This window comes from Cannabis sativa, chromosome 4 (assembly GCF_029168945.1).
Source record: "Cannabis sativa cultivar Pink pepper isolate KNU-18-1 chromosome 4, ASM2916894v1, whole genome shotgun sequence".
Taxonomy (NCBI): Eukaryota; Viridiplantae; Streptophyta; class Magnoliopsida; order Rosales; family Cannabaceae; genus Cannabis; species Cannabis sativa.
In genome coordinates this window covers 81,821,700-81,846,031 of record NC_083604.1, presented here as the reverse complement: position 1 = coordinate 81,846,031, position 24,332 = coordinate 81,821,700, and the positions used below count along the sequence as shown (strand labels likewise).

At 31.8% G+C, this 24,332-nt stretch overlaps 4 protein-coding genes across 4 annotated transcripts; all 4 read left to right on the top strand.

Moving 5' to 3' along the window:
* The first annotated feature begins 7,891 nt into the window (after positions 1 to 7,891).
* LOC115713894 (uncharacterized) lies at positions 7,892 to 9,533 on the top strand. The gene is made up of 2 exons (XM_061114723.1): positions 7,892 to 8,421; positions 8,507 to 9,533. Exons 1-2 carry the CDS (start codon positions 8,293 to 8,295, stop codon positions 9,308 to 9,310), a joined length of 933 nt encoding a protein of 310 aa, XP_060970706.1. The 5' UTR covers positions 7,892 to 8,292; the 3' UTR covers positions 9,311 to 9,533.
* Positions 9,462 to 11,227, top strand: LOC115713893 (polygalacturonase-like). The gene is made up of 7 exons (XM_061114074.1): positions 9,462 to 9,539; positions 9,652 to 9,822; positions 9,919 to 9,942; positions 10,039 to 10,246; positions 10,335 to 10,416; positions 10,511 to 10,619; positions 10,704 to 11,227. The coding sequence occupies exons 1-7, from the start codon at positions 9,462 to 9,464 to the stop codon at positions 11,079 to 11,081; spliced, it is 1,050 nt and encodes a 349-aa protein (XP_060970057.1). The 3' UTR covers positions 11,082 to 11,227.
* Positions 11,228 to 16,877: 5,650 nt separating this feature from the next.
* LOC115713892 (polygalacturonase-like) lies at positions 16,878 to 20,872 on the top strand. Its single transcript, XM_061114073.1, has 8 exons — positions 16,878 to 16,988; positions 18,179 to 18,460; positions 18,862 to 18,888; positions 18,981 to 19,188; positions 20,203 to 20,287; positions 20,376 to 20,484; positions 20,596 to 20,712; positions 20,861 to 20,872. Exons 1-8 carry the CDS (start codon positions 16,878 to 16,880, stop codon positions 20,870 to 20,872), a joined length of 951 nt encoding a protein of 316 aa, XP_060970056.1.
* Positions 20,175 to 23,768, top strand: LOC115712873 (polygalacturonase). The gene is made up of 8 exons (XM_030641282.2): positions 20,175 to 21,822; positions 21,898 to 22,029; positions 22,129 to 22,299; positions 22,395 to 22,418; positions 22,527 to 22,734; positions 22,831 to 22,912; positions 23,004 to 23,112; positions 23,201 to 23,768. The coding sequence occupies exons 1-8, from the start codon at positions 20,878 to 20,880 to the stop codon at positions 23,573 to 23,575; spliced, it is 2,046 nt and encodes a 681-aa protein (XP_030497142.2). The 5' UTR covers positions 20,175 to 20,877; the 3' UTR covers positions 23,576 to 23,768.
* Positions 23,769 to 24,332: the final 564 nt, after the last annotated feature.

Here is a 24,332-nt window from a genome sequence, read left to right as displayed (position 1 = left end):
TAATAATAACTTCTAAATTTTTTTTGCGTGGAATTTCTTTTTATAATATTAATATTAAAATTAAAAATAGATATTTTTCCATAAAATCATATTAATAATAATAATAATAATAATAATAATAATAATAATAATAATAATAATAAGATCATTCTTTTTTTCTGAAATAAATATTTCATTTTTTTTAAACCAAAATATTTGATATTCTAATATAATAGATCTTTATAAAAAATATTCCAAATTCAAATAAAGTTTAATTTTTTTTAAATTTCTCTATATATAGCCGTACATAAACACTCAAAATCATTTAGCTGCATACTTTTTTTCTTTGCCAGTATATATATTCGTATATACACATTCCTATATAATCACAAATATATATTCGTATATACATACACATTCCTATATAATCACAAATATATATTCGTATACACATTCCTATATATATAATCACAAATATACATTCGTATATACACATTCCTATATAATCACATAAGTATTCACTATGAAGAAGAGTTTCTTGTCAATTTGCATTATCTTAATTCTTTCATTTATTTCATATTCTGAAAGTAGTAATAGTAATAGCATTACTACTACTTTTACCATTGATGAATTTATTGATTTAAAACGCATCAATTACTATTCCCATACTCAGGTATATATACTTAAATTATTTCATGATCTTCATATTTCTATATTTACTTATTTTATTATATACATAATTTAATTATATATATATGTGTGCAGGCATTTACAAAAGCATGGGAAAAATCATGCTCAACACAAGGAAAAGTAATACTCAAAGTTCCTAAAAGATTATATTATGTTAAGCCAATTAAGTTGCAAGGACCTTGCAAATTTAATCATTTAATATTTGAGATTAGTGGAACCATAATTACCTCTAAATCTAATTATAATGATGGTAATAGTAATTATGTTCTTACATTCGAGAATGTTGATAATTTAATAGTTCAAGGTGGTGGAACCATAGATGGCTATGGTCTTGATTTTTGGTGGAGTCCATGCAAATTTTACAAATTCAAAGTGAGTAAATATTTATTACTAATATTATATAAATTATGAGTAATTTGTCTGTGCTTTGTTTTAATAATTAGATAAATATTATGTATGATTGAAATCATTCCATAAATATATATATTATATAAATTTTGATGAAACACATTATTGATTGAGTAGATTGTTTTTTTTCTTTTTAATTATAAAAATATTAATTTTTTTCTTCTTTTTTGCAGTATTGTTTACCAACGCCAAGAGTAAGTTTTTTAACTCTTAAATTTATTTATATTAATTTATTATAATAATTTTATTAATGAAGTAAATGTGTTTATATGGATTAATTAATAAAGGGACTAATTTGTAGGTTTTAACTTTTCACAATTGCAATAAGTTGATAGTGAGGGATTTTTCAGTGCGAAACGCTCAAAAAAATCACGTTACTTTTACTCATTGTAATAATGTTAAGGCTTCCCATTTAACCCTAACTTCATCAGAAAAAAGTGCAACCGGGAATGGAATTTACGTCTCACATACTCAAGATATTGAAATCTTTAATTCTGCCATTAAAACAGGTGAGTTTATATTATATACAAATATTTATTTATTAGATTTTGTTCTTAAGTATCTCTTATATTGTACTTAGTATAAATCATTAAATCATTCTTTGTTTTTTCTATTTAGTACGTTTGGGATTTGTTAAAATATAATATTCTTAATTTAATATTTATGTTTTTTTTTTTTTGAAACAGAATTCATTTAATTAAAAACATTACAATGGATATGGCGAATCTCGCCGAATAGCTTGACTCGCACAAAAGGGAACAACCCCTACCCACATGGCACTAGCTTTGTTAATCAAAGCATCATTGGCTAAAACATGAGCAACTTGATTTGCTTCTCTAAATACAAAACACACCCCAGCCACTCGGTCATGTTGCAGCAGCTCTTTGATCTGCGCAACGAGCCCATCAACATCTCGACATCCTTCCTCCTCTTTCATCACTAGATTAACAGCTTGAAGGCAATCGGATTCAACAGAAAAGGACGGCAGGTTGCGTTGTAAACTGGTCGAATACCCGGAATTGCTTGCAATTCTCCCCGCAATGGCGAAGTCTTCTTCTCCACAACTGCAGTAGCGACCACCATAACCCGTCCATCATGATCCCGCACGACAGAGCTAAGCCCAGCCAAATTTTCCCCTGCCTTAATCCCTGCATCCACATTGACTTTAAAAGATCCTCGCCTTGGTGGAATCCACTTTGCTTCTTCTCTCCGCTGTCCAACCTGAACCGCCACATTATTCTCCCTAAACTCATGAAGGAACTTGCTGCACCAATCCAAAATTGCACTAGCTTGAGGTTTGTGTCCCCCATGATTAACCGAATTGCGAATATACCAAAGGTTCCAAGATAAAATCAGAAAAAATTCAAATTCATCCTTAGTGAACAAGCTTGAAACTCTCATAAGAAACGCAAGCACATCCTCACGTCCTTGGCGCTGCAATCTACCATAAAAACCAGCTCCATTCCAAACCTCCCGGTTAACTCGACATCCCCATAGTGCATGAAAAACATTTTCATACGCACCCGTAACACCGCTTACAATAAGGTTCTACTCGAATATGTCGATGAGCAAGCGCCGAGTTAGTAGAATCCATGAATGAGCCATCTTCCAAACAAAGTGTTTCACTTTCGGTGGGATTTTAAGCTTCCAAAACTTGCTCCACCACTTCTCGCCAGCCTTGTGTATCTGACCGCACATCTCGCACTTGTAAGGCGTACCGCCATACGATATCCACTACGAACGGGAATACTCCCCATTCTTACTATAATGCCATAATATTTTATCTTCAATATCACATTCAGTAGTAGCCATTCCAAAAATTAAATCAGCATCAGTTGGATTGAAGACACTTAATAAACTCCTCATCCCATTCCCCATTACCTTTCTTCAAATCAATGACATACAACCGGTCCGGTAGCAGGCGTTTATCATATATCTTAAAGGTAACCGGGCGAGGTAACCAAGGATCTTCAATGACTCGAACAGAGTTGCCATTACCAATGCGCCATCGGTACCCATTTTGTATAATCTTCTTCCCCCAAACCAAACTTCGCCAAACAAACGATGCATGATTCCCACTTTTTGCCTCAATCACCCCACCATTTGGATAATAGCTTGCTTTCAACACCCGACTACATAAGGAATCTGGAAACCGTATGCACCGCCAAACCTGCTTAGCTAGGAGAGCTTGGTTAAAAAGTCCCAAATCCCGAAAACCCAACCCGCCTTGCTCTTTGTGCTTACATAAGACGTCCCATTTACACCAATGTATCTTTGAATCTTTCTCCGATGAGCCCCACCAAAACCTTGCCGCCATACTATGAATACTATTAATAGTTTTCTTCGGTAAGCGGAAACAACTCATTGTATAAGTGGGAATAGCTTGAATGACTGCTTTTATAAGAACTTCTTTTCCGGCCGCCGAGAAAAACGACCCTTTCCATCCTTTCAACTTGTTCCACACCTTATTCTTAATAAACTCAAAATGTTGCTTTTTCGTTTTTCCCACAAAAGATGGCAGCCCAAGATACTTCCCATAATTATCTACCACCTTTACCCCCATGATATTTGCTAAATGAGTTCTAACTGGCAGTGTAACATTACGCCCAAAACACATCTCTGACTTATGAAAATTTACCAACTGTCCAGATGCCTTAGAATATTTTTCCAACAGCTCCTTAAAGCCCTTACACTCATCCTCATTCGCTGCAAGAAACACCAAGCTATCATCCGCAAAAAATAAATGTGACACCGACACTCCCTGTCTTCCAAACCCAATCCCATGTAACTGCCCCGAATGTTCAGCATGTTGTATCAAACAGGAAAAAGCCTCAGCACAAAGAAGAAACAAAAAAGGCGAAAGTGGATCACCTTGTCTAAGTCCCCGTTGTGGCGTAACTTTTCCTTGAATTTCACCATTAATGAGAAAAGAAAACTGAACCGAAGTAAGACACCTCATAATCTTTGAGACCCACGGCACCTCATACCCCAACTTCAACATCATTGCTTCCAAAAATCGCCACTCCACTCTATCATACGCCTTCGCCATATCCAGTTTCAAGGCTACTTTTGTACCATTGCGAAATCTATTCTTCCTCATCACATGTAAACATTCATACCCAACTATTGCATTATCATGTATGAGCCGACCCTTTAGAAAAGCACTTTGTGAATCAGACACTACTTGGTCCAAAGAGTGACGAAGCCGATTAGCCAAACACTTCGAGACAATCTTATAAATCACATTACACAAGCTAATCGGCCTAAATTCTTCTATTTTTTGAGGTTTATCAACTTTGGGTATCAAGGCGACCACCGTGTCATTTAAACAACTCAAATCAGCCCCATTATTAAGAACATTCAAGCACACCGCAATGACCTCATCCTTGAGTTTAGACCAGAACTTTTGATAGAAAAGCGCAGGCAACCCATCCGCCCCCGGTGCTTTAGTAGGATTCATCCCCTTTACTGCTTGCACAACCTCTTCCACAGAAAAATCAACCATTAATTCCTCATTCATAGACATAGAAACTTTCGGCTGCACCACTTCTAAAACCTCCTGCATTACGCCCTGATCAATGTCCGAACCCATAAACAAACCTTTGTAATAGTCCTCCACAATTTGGCAAACCAACAGTTTATCATCTTGCCAAACTCCCATTTGATCTTGCAACCCCTTAATTTCATTCTTCTTCCTGCGCGAAGACGCTTTGTGATGAAAATACTTCGTGTTTCTATCCCCCCATTGCAACCATAAGGCTCTACTTCTTTGTCGCCAATACTGCTCATCCTTCTCAAGCAACCCATTTAACTTATCTTCCATGTGTTGTATCGCCTCCCAAACACCCGGTTGTTGCTGCATTGTCAACTCGTGCAACATCTTTTTAGTCTTAGCTATCTCGTTATTCAACCGAGCCTTCTTCTTCTTGTTCCAATCTTGTAGTGCTTTCCCACATTTATTAATTTTGCACCTAAAGGACACTGGCCGACCCCTCCCCTGCCTTTCCTTCCACATATTATCAATGATCTCAGTACACTCCTCTTCTTGACACCAGGCTTCTTCAAAATGAAAGCGATTTTTACGTTTAGTCTTGCCACACTTGTCCCCATCCACTCTCACCGGAATATCAATTACTAGCGCCCTATGATCAGATTCCCACCAATCAAGCAACTGAACATCCGCACCCTCAAATTGTCTCAACCACTCCTCATTACACAATCCTCTATCAAGCCTCTCCATAATCTGGGATGAATTATGTTCATTACACCAAGTCAATTCATGCTTTGAAGACCCAAAATCAATAAACCGACAATCATCAATTACCTCCTTAAATCCATCCATAGCTCCCGGAGGTCGATCCCTACCACCAATCTTCTCCGCTAAGCTCACAATTTCATTAAAATCCCCCACACATAGCCACGGTCCCTGAACTTCTCTTTTCAAATTTCTCAACAATTGCCATGAAAATTTCCTCAAGCTAGCTTCCGGATTACCATAGAAGCCTGTCAAATACCATGGCGAGAACCCATTCCCTGCTACCGTAGCCAAAATATGCCCTATAGAACTATCCAAAACTTGCAATTTTACCTCTTTTTTCCACATTAACAACAGCCCCCCACTCAATCCCACTCTATCTACTGTCCATAACGAATCAAACTTAAGAACACTACAAACCCGCTCCGCCTGAACCCGAGTCAACTTACTTTCCATCAAGAAAATGATGGCCGGATCAACTTCACGCACATGGGTTTGCAACGCTCTCAATGTCCAGGGATTCCCAATTCCCTGGACATTCCAACTTAGGAGTTTCATTGCATTCGGCGGCCTTGAACATCAAGGCTCGCCGCTTCATTTTCAGATAACAAAGAAGGTAAATCCACATCATTAGAAATACCTACCTCAGCAGAATTGCTCACATCTCTGTCCCTTACAGTCGCACTAACTTCTCCAGCTGTGAACATAACCATCTCACTCGTCCCTTGCTCCCTGGCACTATCGAAAACACCTCCCGACTGAATTCCTCCCATCTTAGCCTTTGCCCGAGCTTTGTTCTTCAGTGAAATTCGTTTTCTGGACTCTCCTCCTTTCGTTCCCAGACCCTTCCCTCCCATCGTCTTCCCCTTTTCAACGTCTTCTGCACTTCCCATCTCCACGGCCACATCAAACCCATTCTCACAAGAACTCTCTCCAACCTCACCTCCTTCTCCTCGGCTTGAAATCCCACCACTACGCCCACATTTACGTTTCCTTCCTTCCCTTCCATCCTCATCCTCAAAATCATGAGCACCAGTATCCTTTTCCCAGCTACGAATTCCCTTTTCCTTGTGACCCCTGCTACTTCCATGTTGTTGAGTTTGATCAAACAAGGAAGACCCTTCTCTCAATTGAGGTTTAAAATGAGTAGGCCCATTGACTGTCGGCCCAACATTAATTTTATCAATTTTTGGGCTTGTTGTTTGTTTTAGAAAAACACCACTTTGGTCCAGTGCTGATATATTGTCAATTTTGCCCTTGAGCTTATTAACTTCTACCACACCATGTACATCATTCCCACGATCTACCCCAGCATCCGCCTTTTCCTCACCCTGCGTCGATCGAGCAAACGGCTCCTTCCCACTACCTCCCACCTGGCGAGATCCCCTGACCACCGGTGTATCAATCTCCGACCGCCTAATCTCTTCTACCAGCCCACTACCACCATTACCAATAACCTTCCCTCCTCCTTGTCGAGCCACCAACTGGTCATACGCCAAAAAACAATTGGGAATCGGATCTTCCTCCTTTAACCACTGCCCATATTTCTGAACCGGAGTTCCTTGTAAATTCATTTCCATCACCACCTCCTTAGTACAGTTCAATTGATCATGGCCCCAAAACCCACATTTAAAGCAGATTAAAGGTAATTTATCAAATTTAAACTGGACCCATCTTTTCTCACCATCAACTGGAATATATCTGCCAACAAACACCTCTCGCTGAATCGGAAAACCGATCTTCACACGCACATAACCATTCAAGAATATTTGTTGCGGATTGTTCCACACAATGTCTTCAACCTTCCCCGCCAAATTGCCTAGCCGTTGAATATTATTCAAAGTAATAGCTTTCAAAGGCAACCCTTTCATTCGAACCCAACACGAAATTGTATCCAACCTCGCATCTCTCCATTGGCCACTAGTCGGCCATTCCTCCAATACCAGCATTCCTCCATTAAAGAGCCAGGGCTGCTTCTCCAATGTCCTCTTTGCTTCAGCTCTGCTATTAAAAGATAACCCGAAATATTGAGCATCTTTATTTTCATCCAGACTTTTGACTTTCCAATCTCCAATTGATTTCCACATTCTAGAAAACATAGTCCTGAACAATCCCACACTCACATTCTGTTTAGAGACAATTCTCCCTACTAACGATTTTTCACCAAACTCAGCAACTTGCTCCTCATTAACCTCCCAGTCCTCTTCCTGATTCATTCCCAACTGATCAGTTAACTGCACAATCTCATCTACAGTACTTTCTTCCATTGTTAAAACCATAAATCCAAAGATCAAAAAGCATTCAAAATTAAGAAGAGTCATAAAGACTATTAGATAACACTCAGGGCCCTCTCGACCATTTCTATAACTATATAATTTTATGTTTTGAGGTATTTGCTTAATTTAATGTTTATTTTAGTCCGTTCAAATAAAGATAAAGAAATAAAGTTACTAAAATAATCATTTTTTTATTGTCAAATTATAATACTTACGATTTTTTTTTCTCTTAATGAAATATAATTGATATGTAATTTTTATTTTTCATTAAAATAAATAAATAAATATTTCAGGTGGTGGTTATTGTATATCGATTAAGAGTGGAACTAATACAGTGAAAGTACATGATATAGCCTGTGGCCCAGGTTATGGAATCAGGTAAATATATATATATATTTTTAATTTTTTAATAATAATATATAATCATAATATCTATAATTTAATATATTTTTTTTGTAACATATAATTAATATTTTTAATTTTGTAGCATTGGAGAGTTGGGTTCCAGAAATTCTGAAGTTAATGTTACAGATGTGATCGTCAATACAGTCAAGTTTTTTGAAACTTTATTTGGAGTTAGAATTAAAACAATTAAGGTAATTAATTAATTCATCTATATACTTATATATAAAAATAATAATGTTAATTTTCATTATATTGTATTAAGTGTTCTTAATTTTTTTTATGCAGGGTGGTTCAGGAATTGCAAATAATATGCAATTTGAAAATATTGAAATGAATAATGTACAGAACCCCATCATAATTGAACAAGGTTATTGTGACCAAAATGATAAGCTTTGCATAAACCAAAAGGTATATATATATATAAATAATGTAAATTTGATTTTTTTTTTTCTTTTATTATTCATTCTATATAATGTGTGAAATTTTTTAACAGGATTCAACATCATCTGAAGTTGAAATTAGAGATATATTATTCGAAAACATTAAAGGTACAAGCATAGCAAAGATGGGTATTAAATTGGATTGCCATGAAAGATTTCCTTGCAGAGGGATTACATTGGATAATGTTGATTTAGAATACTATAATAAGCATAGTCATACCAAAGCATTGTGTAAAAATGTTGAGTTCACACATTTTGAAAATGTTGTTCCAAACTGTTACAAACAAACTAATCACTCAACATCTCAACCTCCAAAGCCAGCACCTCAAACTCCTCAACCAAAACCAAAACAAACACCAACACCAACACCTCAGCCTCAGCCTATGCCTCAACCTCAACCCCAACCTAAATCAGCACCTCAACCTCAACCAACACCTCAACCAAAACCAACACCAACAACACCAACACCAACACCTCAGCCTCAACCTCAGCCTATGCCTCAACCCCAACCAAAACCAACACCAACACCTCAGCCTATACCTCAACCCCAACCAAAACCAATACCAACACCGACACCTCAACCAAAACCAAAACCAACACCAACACCTCAACCGAAGCCCCAACCTCAGCCCACACCAAAGCCAACACCTCAAACTCCTCAGCCTCAGCCCACACCTCAGCCAAGACCTCAACCTCAACCCCAACCAAGACCTCTACCTCAACCTCGACCTCAACCAAAGCCTCAACCTAAGCCACAACCACCTTCGATACAAACACAAAAAATTATTAACGTTGATGATTTTGGAGCAAAAGGGAATGGCCAAGATGACGCAACGGTACGTACATATTTAAACTAAATTAATTACTCCAACTTTATTTATAAGTATTTCAATATTTGAAATTAGAAATCCTGTCTGTCTAGTGTTTTTCTTATCCAATTTATATTGTATGTAGGCATTTGAGAGAGCATGGGAAGAGGCTTGTTCATCCAACGTTACCGTTACTTTAATGGTTCCTCAAAATAACAACTATTTGCTTAAACCAATTGTCTTTCAGGGCCCCTGTAAATCAAATGTGACAATTCAAGTGAGTCTTTTATTTAACGTTATATTAATTTTACATAATGAATATAGCATAACCAACATTATTAACTATAGTCTATATACATATATATTTATTATGATATTATGATGATCAGATTGAGGGAACAATAGAAGCATCAACAGATCGATCAGACTATAGTGGTGCACATGAAAGAAATTGGCTTATGTTCCAAAATGTTAACAATTTAATAGTTGAAGGTGGTGGAACCATTAATGGCAATGGACATCTTTGGTGGGATCTCTCTTGCACCACAAACAAAACACCTGTAAGTACTATAATATATAGTTATTGTCTCCTACATTATTTTACCATATATATATTCTGATCCATCCTAATTCTATTTTTGTTTCTTAATTAACAGTCTTGCATCACTAGAGCACCAACGGTATGTCAATTTTGTTCTCAGATCATTACATTTTTTTTTATTATTATGATGATAATTTAAGTATAATGTATTGTTGGATTGACTTGGGTTGAGCAGGGTTTGAGTTTTGTGAGCTGTAATAATTTGGTTGTGAGAAATATAAATGTAAGAGACTCACAGCAAATGCAAGTCATGTTTGTGAATTGTAACAAAGTCAAAGCTTACAATCTGACAGTGACAGCACCAGCCCATAGTCCCAATACAGATGGGATACATGTAACACATTCTCAAGACATTGAAATTTCCAATTCTGTTATTGGAACAGGTATATACATATACATACATATGTAATGTTAAATGTTTTTCAATGTGATGAAATTTGATTTGTCATAATAATATTAATAATATTATAGGTGATGATTGTATTTCAATTGTGAGTGGATCCAAAAATATTACAGCTACAGATATAACATGTGGACCAGGTCATGGAATAAGGTAATCCTAAATGATCAACACTATTTTAAATCATCTTTTATTTTTTGTAAATGTGATTATTAATTTGTAGTGATACATGATGATGATGATACAGTATTGGAAGTTTGGGAGGTGGACACTCAGAAGCTCATGTTTCTGATGTATTTGTTCGTCGAGCTCAATTTTATGAAACAACTAATGGAGTTCGAATTAAGACTTGGCAGGTACACATAATGAACAACATTAATCTTAGTAGTTCTAATTAATGAAACAAATAATAATAATAATTTAATTAATAATTAATGCAGGGAGGTGTTGGAGAGGCAAGCAACATTACATTTCAAGATATTGAAATGCATAATGTTCGAAATCCAATTATAATTGATCAAAACTATTGTGCTCGTAGTACTACACCGTGCCAAGAACAGGAGTCTGCAGTACAAGTCCGAAATGTTTTATATCAAAATATTAGAGGTACAAGTGCAGACGAAGTTGCAATAAAATTCGATTGCAGTCATAGCGTTGAATGTGAAGGAATTGTTCTAGAAGAGATCGACCTTCACATTCATAGTCACCGTCGAAATAACAGACACAATAATAGAGGAGATGGAGATACTGAAGCTGTATGTAGAAACATACACTTCACTAATATTGGACACGTTTTTCCTTTGTGTCCCAATTATTAGTTTTATTAGAGCATTTTATTAGTGATATATTTTATTAGTATGTAGAAACACATTGAGATTTTATATTTGAATATATTTACATATATAAATTACTTATTTAATCACCTATTTAATGAATGAAGGTTAAATATTTCTGTTTATTGCAATACTATGTGGGATTGTATGAGTTGTTATGATAGTTAATATTAGCTTTTGAAGTCTTATCTTAAGAGTTATATGTTTAGTATGCAGTCAAATATCTTTTAAACAAAAAAGCAAATAAATAATATATATCATAATTTTAGAGAGGGCACACCATCACTCCTATTTTCAACAATAAGTTTATTGTAGTTAATTTCAAAGGACATAATTCTGTGCATAAATTGGGGGAAAATTTGAGTTCTAAGCTGATTTGAAGCTTCTTGAGTGAAGAATGTAAATCTATCATATCCCTTCTCTTGAACACTAATAATTTGTTCATTCATGCCATCAGAACTAATTCCTTCATAAATGGCTCTAACGATTTTTGGGAATAGTATTTGAAGTGATAATAGATTGGTTAGAATAGAAATCTGTTGTTGGAGTGATACACCAAAATTGGTTAATGGATCACTATTTTCAATGACATCTTTTTCATAAATGAGGGCTCTTTCAAGGATGACAACATAAGCATTGAATAGGTTTATGAGTCCAGAAAAGATTGAATCTTCCATTTGAAGAGCAATTAAAGGTGTAACATCTTCTGCAATTGTCTTTGAAAGAAATAAAAAATAGAATAAATTATAAATTAAAGTAATTTCCATTAAGCATTGAAAATTTCAAGTATTATTAACACAAAAATTATGTTACTAAGTTACCAAAGTAAGTAAAGACAAACCTGAACTAGAGTTAAAAACTTCCAACCACTGTTAGTAAGCAAACAAAATTCAGCTTCTTCTTCCCAACAATTGTTGAACAACATTCTCCATTCATAATTTCCCAAACAAAATACCTATCCAAATCCCAACAATCCACAGCCGTAAAGATTTCGATAACTTTCCCAAAATGTTCAAATTGCGAAAACAGAACATCTTCCAATGAAGGGCGAATTCGATCAATCAAGAACGGTAGCAACATTAGTCTCTGAGCATCTAACAAAGAACAAAACATAACCGAAACTCGAACAGCTTCAACTACTGTTGGCAATTCCGAAATGGACTCTGTAATTCATTGAAACAATCAACGTAAACTTTTGTCTGCTCAAATGACCACTCCATAAGCTCTGTTGTATAATCCATAGTTTCGCCATTTAACATAACAAAACTTGTTGCACATTGTGAAATCAAAGAAAACACAACTTTTGCAAGTTGTGTTATGTAAATTTCGTTACAAAAATAGTTTGTACACTTCAAAGTAGGGATTTCGTTTTCAATTTGTTGATGATAATATCTCAACATCAAATCATTAGCATGATGATTCTCTCCCAATCTACATAGCCTTATAAGTGCCTTGTGGAGTTCCAATACATTAGCTACTTTCCTCTCAGAAATTATAGAGTCATTTCTAAAAATTTGTTGCTCTAATTCTAAAATTAAAATGTCTAATATTTCTGATATGTTATTTATATGTGATATTAATTAACATAATCTAGTAAAGGTTCTATTACTTCTGACACTAAAGTCTTTGAACATGTTACACCTAGCAGTTCTTTAATTAACCTTTTTCGAATCAAAATGTTGTCTTTCAGTTCATCTAGCTCAGTTCCCAAATGCTTTGCTTCTTCAAATATTCTGTATATATATTTTTGGAATTATTATTTACGGTTTTCAAATGAGAAATTTTTTACACCAAGAGCTTTGTTGTTACCTGATGAAAGCAGAGTAATTTGAGAAATCTGAAGCCAATTTTAACTCCAACAGTTCTGAGTAGAGAAAATTGAACTGTTTTTCAACCAATTTCTTGAATTAAAGGAATGTGGGGAAGGCTTGAACTTTAGTGTCATAGGGAAAATCCATCTTTGGAAAGAACATGAGAAGGTCCACACAAAATCCATTTTTGCCTAGTTTGCCGGCATCACAAAATCTTAGATTCTTAAATTAGCCTTTAAAATTCAACTTGTTTGACAATAATATTAGGGGCGGGATGTCCTAATTTTGAATGCTAAATATTGATATCTTGATTAAGATTAGCATAAAAAAACCCCATTTAGAGACTGTTGAGGGATTGGAAACACAAGAATTTTTATTATTGACAGGATTATTACATGAGGAAGAGGCTGTTAGAGAAGCCTCATTATTCCATTCTTAACCCTCCCTTTGAGCAAAACTTTCCATGTTATCTTGTCCTTAACAAAACAACAAGTGAAGTGAAAATCTAAGAACACTTGATTATTTTTAGTAAATGAGAGCAACAATTGGATAGATTCAAATGAGAGATTACGGACAAGGCTCATCACATAAACAACAACAACAACAGGATCATACTCTGGTCTTAGGCCATTGAGAAATGCATAATCAAATCGCTCTAAGATGTCTTGCTGTTGATAATTTGAGATAGAAATATTACCTTTTGGATTGTTGAAAGTTGAGATTTGATAAATAATAATAATAATAATAATAATAATAATAAGATATCTTTTTTTCTGAAATAAATATTTGATATTCTAATAATAATAAGAAATATTTGCACCAACAACTATTATTATTAAATTATTTAAGAATTTACCCTTACCTATTTTAATACTCACAATTTAGGCATTTCTTTTTGATAGGTATACCAATGTATATTTATTGCTTCTCTCTCCTAAACTCTGCCTACATGCTAGCTTTTTTTTTTTTCCTTTTTCTAGACAAGTAGCTTTTTTTTTTTTTTTTTTTTTTTTTTTTTTTAAATATTTTCAAAATAACAGTAAACTAAGTTGATCAAATATATATTTTTTTTTTTTTACATTCTATTCTTTTTTTTATTATTATTTTACATTCTTTTTTGTTTTTTAATCTAATTAGTAGTTTTAGAAAAAAATAGTTATATGTATCAACGTGAATTGTATTTATGAAATTTTCTTAGACCATTTTATTGTTTTAAATACCGCTACACACCTACTAAAATTAAAAATTAACCATATGTTTTTCTTTTACATTTTATTGACTCTCCTAGTTGATATGCAATCAGATTTTTTTTTTTTACAAAATTATGTGAATAAACGACACAAATTGTTATTATTCTTACTTACTTTATTTTTTTTTTTATTTCTAAAGTTTTTTCAGCCACGCAATTTATTATTTGGACACAAAAATTACACTATTATAATCTATTTTTTAAAGTGATCATTTTGACATGTTGGAAGCATATATTTTTCTGCTACAAAAAAAAAATGACTAAAATTAAAAGTTAGACTAAGGTTTCTTAAACAACAAAATAACACACTATAATTTAAAATCTAAACAAGAAATTATAAGTCTCCTCCAATATTTATCTTTTTACTTTTTTTTTCCTTTTTGTTTACTTCTTCTTTTTCTGACATTATTATCTTCTTCATTTATTTATTAATTTGTTTTTTTGAAAAAATCTTCTTCATTTATTATTATTTTTTTATTATTCTTTTTCTCTAAATTTATTATTTCTCGTAGTTTTTTTTATTTTTCCTCTAACATTTAGATATCTCTCTTACATTTTAGTATGTGTTAAAAGAAACTTTTTTGCTCCTTTTTTATATTTTGTAACAAAAAGTAATAAAATTTAAAATTTAATAAACTTTAACATATCAAGTAACATCATAACTTAACTTAAAGTCTTTTGTTATTTTGTATTTAAAAGTTAAAATATAGTATACTAATAATAAATTTATTTAATAAAAAGAATTTAATATGTTAATAAAAAAACTTATAAAGTTACCAAATAGTATCTAAAACATAATAGAATTAGTTACAATATGAAAATTATTATATATATTAATTTTAAAGTTGTCTGATCAAAATAAGCAACCAAATGTGTATGAGAAAAAAATTATCTTGAATTAATTTTTTTCTAATAAAAAGTAACTAATTGATATATTATTTACATCAAAAGCAACCAAAAGGTTGCTTTTTTTAAAATTTGCAAAACACTAAAATTTCTGGAAGCGAGATTTTTTTATTTTTTTCAATTTTCGGTAATTATTTTATATTTCGGTATTTATGCTGACGTGGCAATCGGTATTTGTACAAATAATTTTCTTAAAGGTATTTTTATAAATAAAATCAATTTTACGTATAATATTGAAAAGATCCCTAATAATAATGAGATCATTTTTTTTTCTGAAATAAATATTTGATATTCTCATAATAAATCTTTTTAAAAAAATATTCCAAATTTAAATTTTTTTCAAATATATAGACGTAAATATTGGTATATACACACTAGAATACATTCCTAATCATAAATCATTTCTTGTCAATTTTGATCATATTTCTTTTCTTTAGTTCATATTCATATTCTCAAAATAGTAATAGCATTATTACTTGATTTTAAACATATCATAACTCAAAGTTGGAACTGAAAGAGTATACTATATAAACGCTTCATTTAAAAAAAAAAATATTAAGCCAATTAAGTTGGAATATTTGAGATTAATGGAACTGTAATTACTTCTAAATTTAATTATAATGATGGTAATAGTAATTATGATCTCAACTACTAGTTACTGAGTTTCATCTTTATCATATTATTTATGAATTTATTGATTTGAAACAAATCAATTACTAATTATTTCCCTACTGAGGTAAATATATGAATATTATTGCATGAGTTGTTATGATAGTTTCTTTTTTGTTTGTTTTTTTAAAGAATCCAAGTTTAAATGCAAAGAAAGATGAAAATTACATGGGAAATTCGAGAGTCTAACTCTTTTTGCTAAGCCATCCACAAAAGATAAACCACTAAGCTTGACAAAGAAAAAATCACAACAATGAAAACTATTAATTAGATCTAAAACTGAAAAAGACAGATTTAAAACTATTGATCCAAAGCTTGAACCACCATTTTTGAATTCGAGATCACATGAATATCCTCCAATTGTTCTGAGCCATCTGAATAGCCTTTGCCTCAGCTTCCAAGGAAGAAAATGCAGAAAATTGCTTCAATTTGTAAGCCCACCCAACCAACCATAATTAAATTTACCATAGTGAAATTTCATGAACTTGTTATGATAGTTAATACTAGCTTTAATTTGAAGTTTTATCTTAAGAGTTATATGTTTAGTATGCAGTCAAATATGTTTTAAACTAATTAAAGAAAACACAAGTTTTGCAAGTTGTGTTATGTAAATTTCGTAACAAAAATAGTTTGAACACTTGAAAGTAGGGATTTCATTTTCAATTTGTTGATGATATATAGTATCTCAACATCAAGTCATTAGCATGATAATTTGTTGGTGAAAATTCTTCTAGAACCATGGAAAGTTATCCAAGGTGCCCTTTCAGTGGCAACAAGTTTACATAAGAAGAAGCTCATCGATTCAGCCGCTTCTTCAAGGTGTGTTCATGCTTGAGAATCGATTAGGCATGCTCTATTCTGCTGTAAGCATTCCAAGGTTGTTTGGAAACAATTTAATTTTGATATTGATTATGGTAAAACAACTATATTAAAGTCATTATTGGTCACTCTCAAACTCTTGTTGTACATGACTCAGCTCCGACTGCCTCCATGAAAACCACCCGACCTCCATGCTCTCAAGCTTAACGTAGATGTTGCCGTTAACTCAAACTCTAAGGTGTAATTGGAGCAATTATTCTGAATTTTGAAGGTATTGAGATTGTTGCACTGTCTAAATCAGTTCAAGAATGCTTTCGATCAGATAAAATGGAAGCGAAGGCCCTCTTTCATGTTCTCAATTGGGCTGTCCAATTACAAATGCCAATCACTCGTGTTGAAACCGATGCTTTGAGAGTCTCATCTACTTTGATTGTTGATGTTCGTTGTCTTTTATATATCTTCTTTCTTTAATATTGTTATTTTCATGTTCGGAAAAATACTAATGATGTTACTCATGTTACACGATTTTTGATTTATAATAACAGTTGATTTTTCTAAAAAAAATAATATATAATTTTTTTTAAAAGAAATATTTAAAAATATTATTTTAATATTTTATAAATTATTTATATAAATTTAAAATTAGTAATTTCTTTTTCTTATAATCTTCTAGGTATGTACGGCCTCGGTCACACTATTATTTTTGTGTATTGATTTTGAATTAAATATCTATCTATAGATAGACAATCGATATATATTTCAAACTCTAGTATATTGGATATTTTTAATTATTTAAATTTAAAATTATTGGGTTAATTTTCAGTTTTCAATACATATCTAAATTAATGAAATATCTAGTAATTAAGTAATAAATATTTTTTAACATAAAAATAAATAATTCTATATAAAAAAAAAACTTATTGTTATTATCTTTTTTTTAAAAAAAAAAGTATAATGTATAGGTAATTAATCTGATTTTTTTATTTTTATTTTGAATCAACATTTAAATATAAATAATTTAATAATAGAATTTTTTAAAAAAATAACAAAGTATATTCCTTTATTTTTTTTCTCTATATATATCTAAATTTAAATATCTATTAATTTAGTAATTAATATCTTTTAATAAGAAAATAGATAGTTTTCCATATATAAAAAAAACGTATAGTTATTATTTTTCGTTTGAAAAAAAAAAACATATAATATATAAAAATCTTATTTTTTGAATAAATTTAAATGCAAAATAATTTAATAGTAGATGTTTGAAAAAAAAAATATCAAAGTATAGTCTTTAATTTTATTTTCTATATATATACACACTCATACTCATACGTAACACACTCAAATTATTATTATTTATTTTTAGTTTTTCTAATTAAACAACACACACAAATTATAGCCACTATGAGTTCTTCTATGTATAACGTTTTCTTCTCCATTCTCATAACTTTTATTTTCTTCACTTCATATTGCCAAGGTATTACTATTTTCACAATTGAAGATTTTGTTGATGATAATTATTATGACCATACTAAGGTACACAAATTCTCTCCTAATTTTCTTTTTCTAATATCGTATTTGGTTGTGTTATACATGTAATTATTTATTAGTTATTGAACTTTATGTAGGCATTTACGAAAGCATGGGAGAAATCGTGTTCTACACGAGGAACCGTAGTTCTTATAGTTCCTCGAAATAGAATATATCACGTTAATCCAATTAAGTTTGGGGGTCCTTGCGAATTCGATCATCTCGTATTTGATATTCATGGAGCCATAGTAGCCTCTAATGACGGATTAGACTATGGTAACTATGGTAATCGATGGCTTAACTTTGAGAATGTTCATAATTTAATTGTCCAAGGTGGTGGAATCGTAGATGGTTACGCTAACGAGTGGTGGAGATGCAAAGTAAATAATTTATAATAATTTTGTTCTGAGTATTAATGCTAATTATAACTTTCTATTCCATCTTTTTTTGTCTTTGTGTCGAAAAATATATATTGGAATATTATTATTATTTTCATAAGGCTATTCTTTATTGTTACAATATTATCTCTATAAATTTTGAATTTTTTTGAATAGTTTACATTATCAAAAACAAAGTTCTCGATATTCCAGTTTACCATGTGTTTTTTAAAAACTTTAAACTTGTTTTTAAGTTGGAACATGGTAAACTTTAAAGAAATATTCAGCATGTATTTTCGGATATGGAAGTTAAGAAAGTGGTTGTAATTAGCACTTCTACTTTATTTTTGTTTTTCTTTTTAGTATAAAAAATATTTATTTTGTTTTTTTTTTTTTGTTTGCAGCTGCAGCATTGTTCACAAGCACCAACAGTGAGTTTTTTTTTTTTATATATATTTATATTGATTTTATTAATGAAATAAATATATATAGATTAATTAATATATTATATTTTAATTTGCAGGGTTTAAGTTTTCACAATTGTGAGAATTTGACAGTGAGAGATATTTCAGTACGAAACGTTCAAAAAAATCATATTTCTTTTACTCACTGTAAAAACGTAAAAGCTTCTTATCTATCTGTAACTTCATTACAAAAAAGTAATACTACTAATGGAATTTACATCTCGCATACTGAAGATATTGAAATCTTTAATTCTGCTATTAGAACAGGTTAGTAAAATATTTGCTTATTTTCTTTTAATTTTCTTTTATCCTTATTTAATATATGTCATATTGTAATTGTTTTTTTTTTTTTTGAATAAATATGTACTTTTATAAACATAATATATATATTTAAATATTATGTATTTATACTTATATTATACCTAGTTTCTCATCTATTTTCTTTCATAAAGATATTTATTTAAAATTTAAACTACAATAATATAATTATAAAATTCAATAAAATCATGTTTAAATTTTTTTGGTCGAGATTTATTAATATTTAATATTCTTAATCTGAGTGTTATTTTTTTTTTTTTGAACAATTAATTTAATTTAATTTTTATTTTTGAAAATAGTTTAAAGAAATAAAGTGATTATTGGTTAATTAAATAAAAGAAAGGATTGAATTATTGAGTAAAGTCATTTATATAGTACTCAAATTATAAAATTAAGGTGGCGTTTGGTAACACTTTTTTAATCAGTTTTCTGTTTTTAAAAGTAGAAAAGTGAAAATATTTTTCAAAAACATGTTCTATAAAACTGTTTTTACTTTTCAATTTTATAATTAGAAATCAAAATTTTAAAAACAAAAAGAATCACTTTCAATATTTTTTTAAACAGTTTTTTTTCTTAATCAATCTTTTAGATTAGGACCAGACCCGGACCTAAATCACCTCCCTACGGCCCTGGCGCTAAACCCGACTTTTGACTTGAACCCGAATCCGACCCCGGACCTAGACCCGACTTAAATAAAATCAAAAAATAAAAATAAAAATAAATTTTATAGAACACACTTTTGTTTTCTGTTTTTAAAATTGAAAAAACAAAAGTGGTTACAGAACGCATTTTTGTTTTTCAAAAACAAATTTTTTAAAAACAAAAATTTTACTTTCATTTTGTGATTAAAAAATTAAAAAACAAAAGTGTTACCAAACGGCACCTAAGTAATTAAATAATTAATATACAATTTTATAAATTGAAATAAAGTAATTAATATGCAATTAATTTATTTTACTTCAGTTGGTGGGTATTGTATATCGATTGAAAGTGGAACCAAAACACTGAGAGTAACAGATATAATCTGTGGCCCAAGCTATGGAATCAGGTAAATACATATTATTTAATTATTTAAATTTAGATTTAATAACTAATCATGTTTATTTATTTATTTATGTATTTATTTTTTTTTTTAGCATTGGAAACTTGGGTTCTGGAAATTCTAAAGCCAATGTCACAGATGTGATTATAAACAGAGCCAAGCTTTTTGGAACTAAATATGGTCTCAAAATTAAGACTATTAAGGTAATTAATTAATATATTACATATAATTTTAATTTTTATTAAAATATGGAAAAAAAAAATATTATAGTGTACTAATTATTATTATTTTTATGTTGTTTAATTAATATGCAGGGTGGTTCAGGTAGTGCAAGTAATATAAAATTTCAGAACATTGAAATGAATTATGTTCAAAATCCCATTGTAATCGAACAAAGCTATTGTGACCAAAATGATAAGCTTTGTAAACTGGTAAAATATATATTCTTTTAAAAAAATCTAATTTAATATGTTTTTTTTTAATTATTTTTATATATAACGTGTGAAAAATCTTAACAGGAGTCGTCATCGTCGTCATCAGATGTTGAGATTAGAGATGTGGTTTTGGAAAATATTATAGGAACAAGTGTAGCAAAAATGGCTATAAAATTGGATTGTAAGGAAAGACGTTCTTGTCAAGGAATTACATTAGACAATGTTCACTTACAATACTTCAATAAAAAATATGGTCATACTAGAGCTTGGTGTCAAAATGTTCAATTTGCTCACTTTGAAAATGTTGTTCCAAGTTGTACTCAACCAAAGACTGAACCAAACACTCAGCCTAAGCCTCAACCTCAACCACCTCAAACTCACCCTCAGCCTAAGCCTGAACCTCAACCTCGGCCCACACCTCAACCGAAACCAACACAACCGCAACCTCAACCGCAACCTTCTCAACCAAAGCCCACACCTCAAATTCCACAACCACAACCCACACCTCAAATTCCACAACCACAACCCACACCTCAACCCAAGCCTCCAAAACAAACACCTCAACCACAACCCAAGCCTCCTCAATCTCAGCCCACACCTCAAACTCCTCAATCTCAGCCTATGCCTCAATCTCCAAAGCTAGCACCTCAAACTCCTCAGCCTCAACCAAAACAAACACCAACACCTCAGGCTCAACCTCAGCCTATGCCTCAACCCCAACCAAAACAAACACCTCAACCTCAACCTAAACCAACGTCACCAGCACCTCAACCGAAGCCCCAACCTCAGCCCACACCTCAACCAAAACCAACTCCTCAACCTCAACCAACACCTCAAACTCCTCAACCTCAACCAAAACCATCTCCTCAAACTCCTCAACCTCAGCCTACACCTCAACCAAATCCAACTCCTAAAACTCCTCAACCGAAGCCCGCACCAAAGCCAACACCTCAAACTCCTCAGCCTCAGCCCACACCTCAACCAAGACCTCGACCTCAACCCCAACCAAAGCCTCAACCTAAGCCACAACCACCTTCGATTCAAACACCAAAAATTATTAACGTTGATGATTTTGGAGCAAAAGGGAATGGCCAAGATGACACAACGGTACGTACATTCAAACTAACTAATTACTAGCTAAGTCTTTTTCTTATCCAATATGATTGTTGTATTGTATGGTAGGCATTTGAGAGAGCATGGGAAGAGGCTTGTTCATCCAACGTTGTTGTTACTTTAAAAGTTCCTCAAAATAACAACTATTTGCTTAAACCAATTGTCTTTCAAGGCCCCTGTAAATCAAATGTGACAATTCAAGTGAGTCTTTTATATTAATCTATGTTTACATAATTAATAAAGCATAACCAACATTATATATACATATAATACTATTTATTATGATATTATGATGATTAGATTGAAGGAACAATAGAAGCATCAACAGATCGATCAGACTATGCTGGTGCACATGAAAGAAATTGGCTTATGTTCCAAAATGTTAAGAATTTAATAGTTGAAGGTGGTGGAATCATTAATGGCAATGGACATCTTTGGTGGGATCTCTCTTGCACCACAAACAAAACACCTGTAAGTAATATATATATAATTATTGTCTCATATAATATTTTACATATATATTCTTCCGATCCATCCTAATTCTATTTTTGTTTCTTAATTAACAGTCTTGCATCACTAGAGCACCAACGGTATGTTAATTCTTAGATCATTACAATTTTGTTATTGTTATTATATATTTATGAAGACTAATGTTAATTTAAGTATAATGTATTATTGGATTGACTTGGGTTGAGCAGGGTTTGAGTTTTGTGAGTTGTAATAATTTGGTTGTGAGAAATCTAAATGTAAGAGACTCACAGCAAATGCAAGTCATGTTTGTGAATTGTAACAAAGTCAAAGCTTACAATCTGACTGTGACAGCACCAGCTCATAGTCCCAATACAGATGGGATACATGTAACACATTCTCAAGACATTGAGATTTCCAACTCTGTTATTGGAACAGGTATACATATATAATGTTAATTGAATGAATGAATGTTAAATGTTTTTTTAATGTGATGAAATCTGATTTGTCATAATAATAATAATAATATTATAGGTGATGATTGTATTTCAATTGTGAGTGGATCCAAAAATATTACAGCTACAGATATAACATGTGGACCAGGTCATGGAATAAGGTAATCCTAAATGATCAATACTATTTTAAATCATCTTTTATTTTTTGTAAATGTGATTATTAATTTGTTGTGATACATGATGATGATGCAGTATTGGAAGTTTGGGAGGTGGACACTCAGAAGCTCATGTTTCTGATGTATTTGTTCGTCGAGCTCAATTCTATGGAACTACTAATGGAGTTCGAATTAAGACTTGGCAGGTACATATAATGAACAACATTATTAATAATGATACTTATTAGTTTTAATTAATGAAACAAGTAATAATTATTTAATTAATTAATGCAGGGAGGTGTTGGAGATGCCAGCAACATTACATTTCAAGACATTGAAATGCATAATGTTAGAAATCCGATTATAATTGATCAAAACTATTGTGCTCGTAGTACTACACCGTGCCAAGAACAGGAGTCTGCAGTGCAAGTCCGAAATATTTTATATCAAAATATTAGAGGTACAAGTGCAGACGAAGTTGCAATAAAATTTGATTGCAGCCATAACGTTGAATGTGAAGGAATTGTGCTAGAAGAGATCGACCTTCACATTCATAGTCACCGTCGGAGTAACAGACACAATAGAGGAGATGGAGATACTGAAGCTGTATGTAGAAACATACAATTTACTAATATTGGACACGTTTTTCCTTTGTGTCCCAATTATTAGCATTTTATTAGTGATTTGTATTAGTAATTTTCTTTTATAAAATTTTAGTTTTCAATGTATAGTTATAGTTATATATTTTTGTTCTTTAGTTTCAAACATTTTCTCTCTTGTTCCAAATATTTTTACATCATGAGAATCCATGCAAACTTGTCAAAATCAACCATAAGAAGACTGATGTCATAGTTACAAATTATTTCTTCAAACTTCATATTCATATTTCTAAAATTTTCTTCATCCAATTCTATAATTTCTTAATCTAAAATTAAATGAGAAAAATTTAGAACGAGTAATTTGAGAAAAATATTTTTGTGTAAAGTTCTTCTTCATTTGAATCCAATCAATATATATAAACAAAAGTTGAAGTAGGCTTTTGGGAATGTCCTTCCGGAAAGCCGCTATCATTCTACGAGATTCTTTCCAGATGAACAAGTTAGCTGTCCGGGAGCATATTTTTAAGAGACAACTAAGTTTACATTACTTGGATAGTTTTATAGTAACCTTTTTATTTGAAGAAACTATACTACAAACACCTTTAATTACCTAATAACAATCGGTAATCATGCAATGCTACTAGTTGGAGAAGGGACGGAGATTATAACGACGTATTACCCAAAAAAAGCAAACGCAAGACAAAATCAAAAGAAGAGAAGTTCACTACTGAATTGTGCAGAACAGTTGGGGTACCGAATGGGGTTTACACGGATTCGGAAGAATCTTGAAGGATCAAAATATGTTGAAGCTTATGGTCATGGTCTCC

Excerpts from the sequence above, each read along its gene's own strand:
- LOC115713894 (XM_061114723.1), top strand. The coding sequence starts at position 8,293 with ATGCAGGGTGGTTCAGGAATTGCAAATAATATGCAATTTGAAAATATT. Across the intron at positions 8,422-8,506 it reads AGCTTTGCATAAACCAAAAG|GATTCAACATCATCTGAAGT; the intron begins GTATATATATAT and ends ATTTTTTAACAG.
- LOC115713893 (XM_061114074.1), top strand. The coding sequence starts at position 9,462 with ATGGTTCCTCAAAATAACAACTATTTGCTTAAACCAATTGTCTTTCAG. Across the intron at positions 10,417-10,510 it reads GGACCAGGTCATGGAATAAG|TATTGGAAGTTTGGGAGGTG; the intron begins GTAATCCTAAAT and ends ATGATGATACAG. Across the intron at positions 10,620-10,703 it reads TTCGAATTAAGACTTGGCAG|GGAGGTGTTGGAGAGGCAAG; the intron begins GTACACATAATG and ends TAATTAATGCAG.
- LOC115713892 (XM_061114073.1), top strand. The coding sequence starts at position 16,878 with ATGGAAGCGAAGGCCCTCTTTCATGTTCTCAATTGGGCTGTCCAATTA. Across the intron at positions 18,461-18,861 it reads ACGAGTGGTGGAGATGCAAA|CTGCAGCATTGTTCACAAGC; the intron begins GTAAATAATTTA and ends TTTTGTTTGCAG. Across the intron at positions 19,189-20,202 it reads TAATTCTGCTATTAGAACAG|TTGGTGGGTATTGTATATCG; the intron begins GTTAGTAAAATA and ends ATTTTACTTCAG.
- LOC115712873 (XM_030641282.2), top strand. The coding sequence starts at position 20,878 with ATGGCTATAAAATTGGATTGTAAGGAAAGACGTTCTTGTCAAGGAATT. Across the intron at positions 22,419-22,526 it reads GCATCACTAGAGCACCAACG|GGTTTGAGTTTTGTGAGTTG; the intron begins GTATGTTAATTC and ends TGGGTTGAGCAG. Across the intron at positions 23,113-23,200 it reads TTCGAATTAAGACTTGGCAG|GGAGGTGTTGGAGATGCCAG; the intron begins GTACATATAATG and ends TAATTAATGCAG.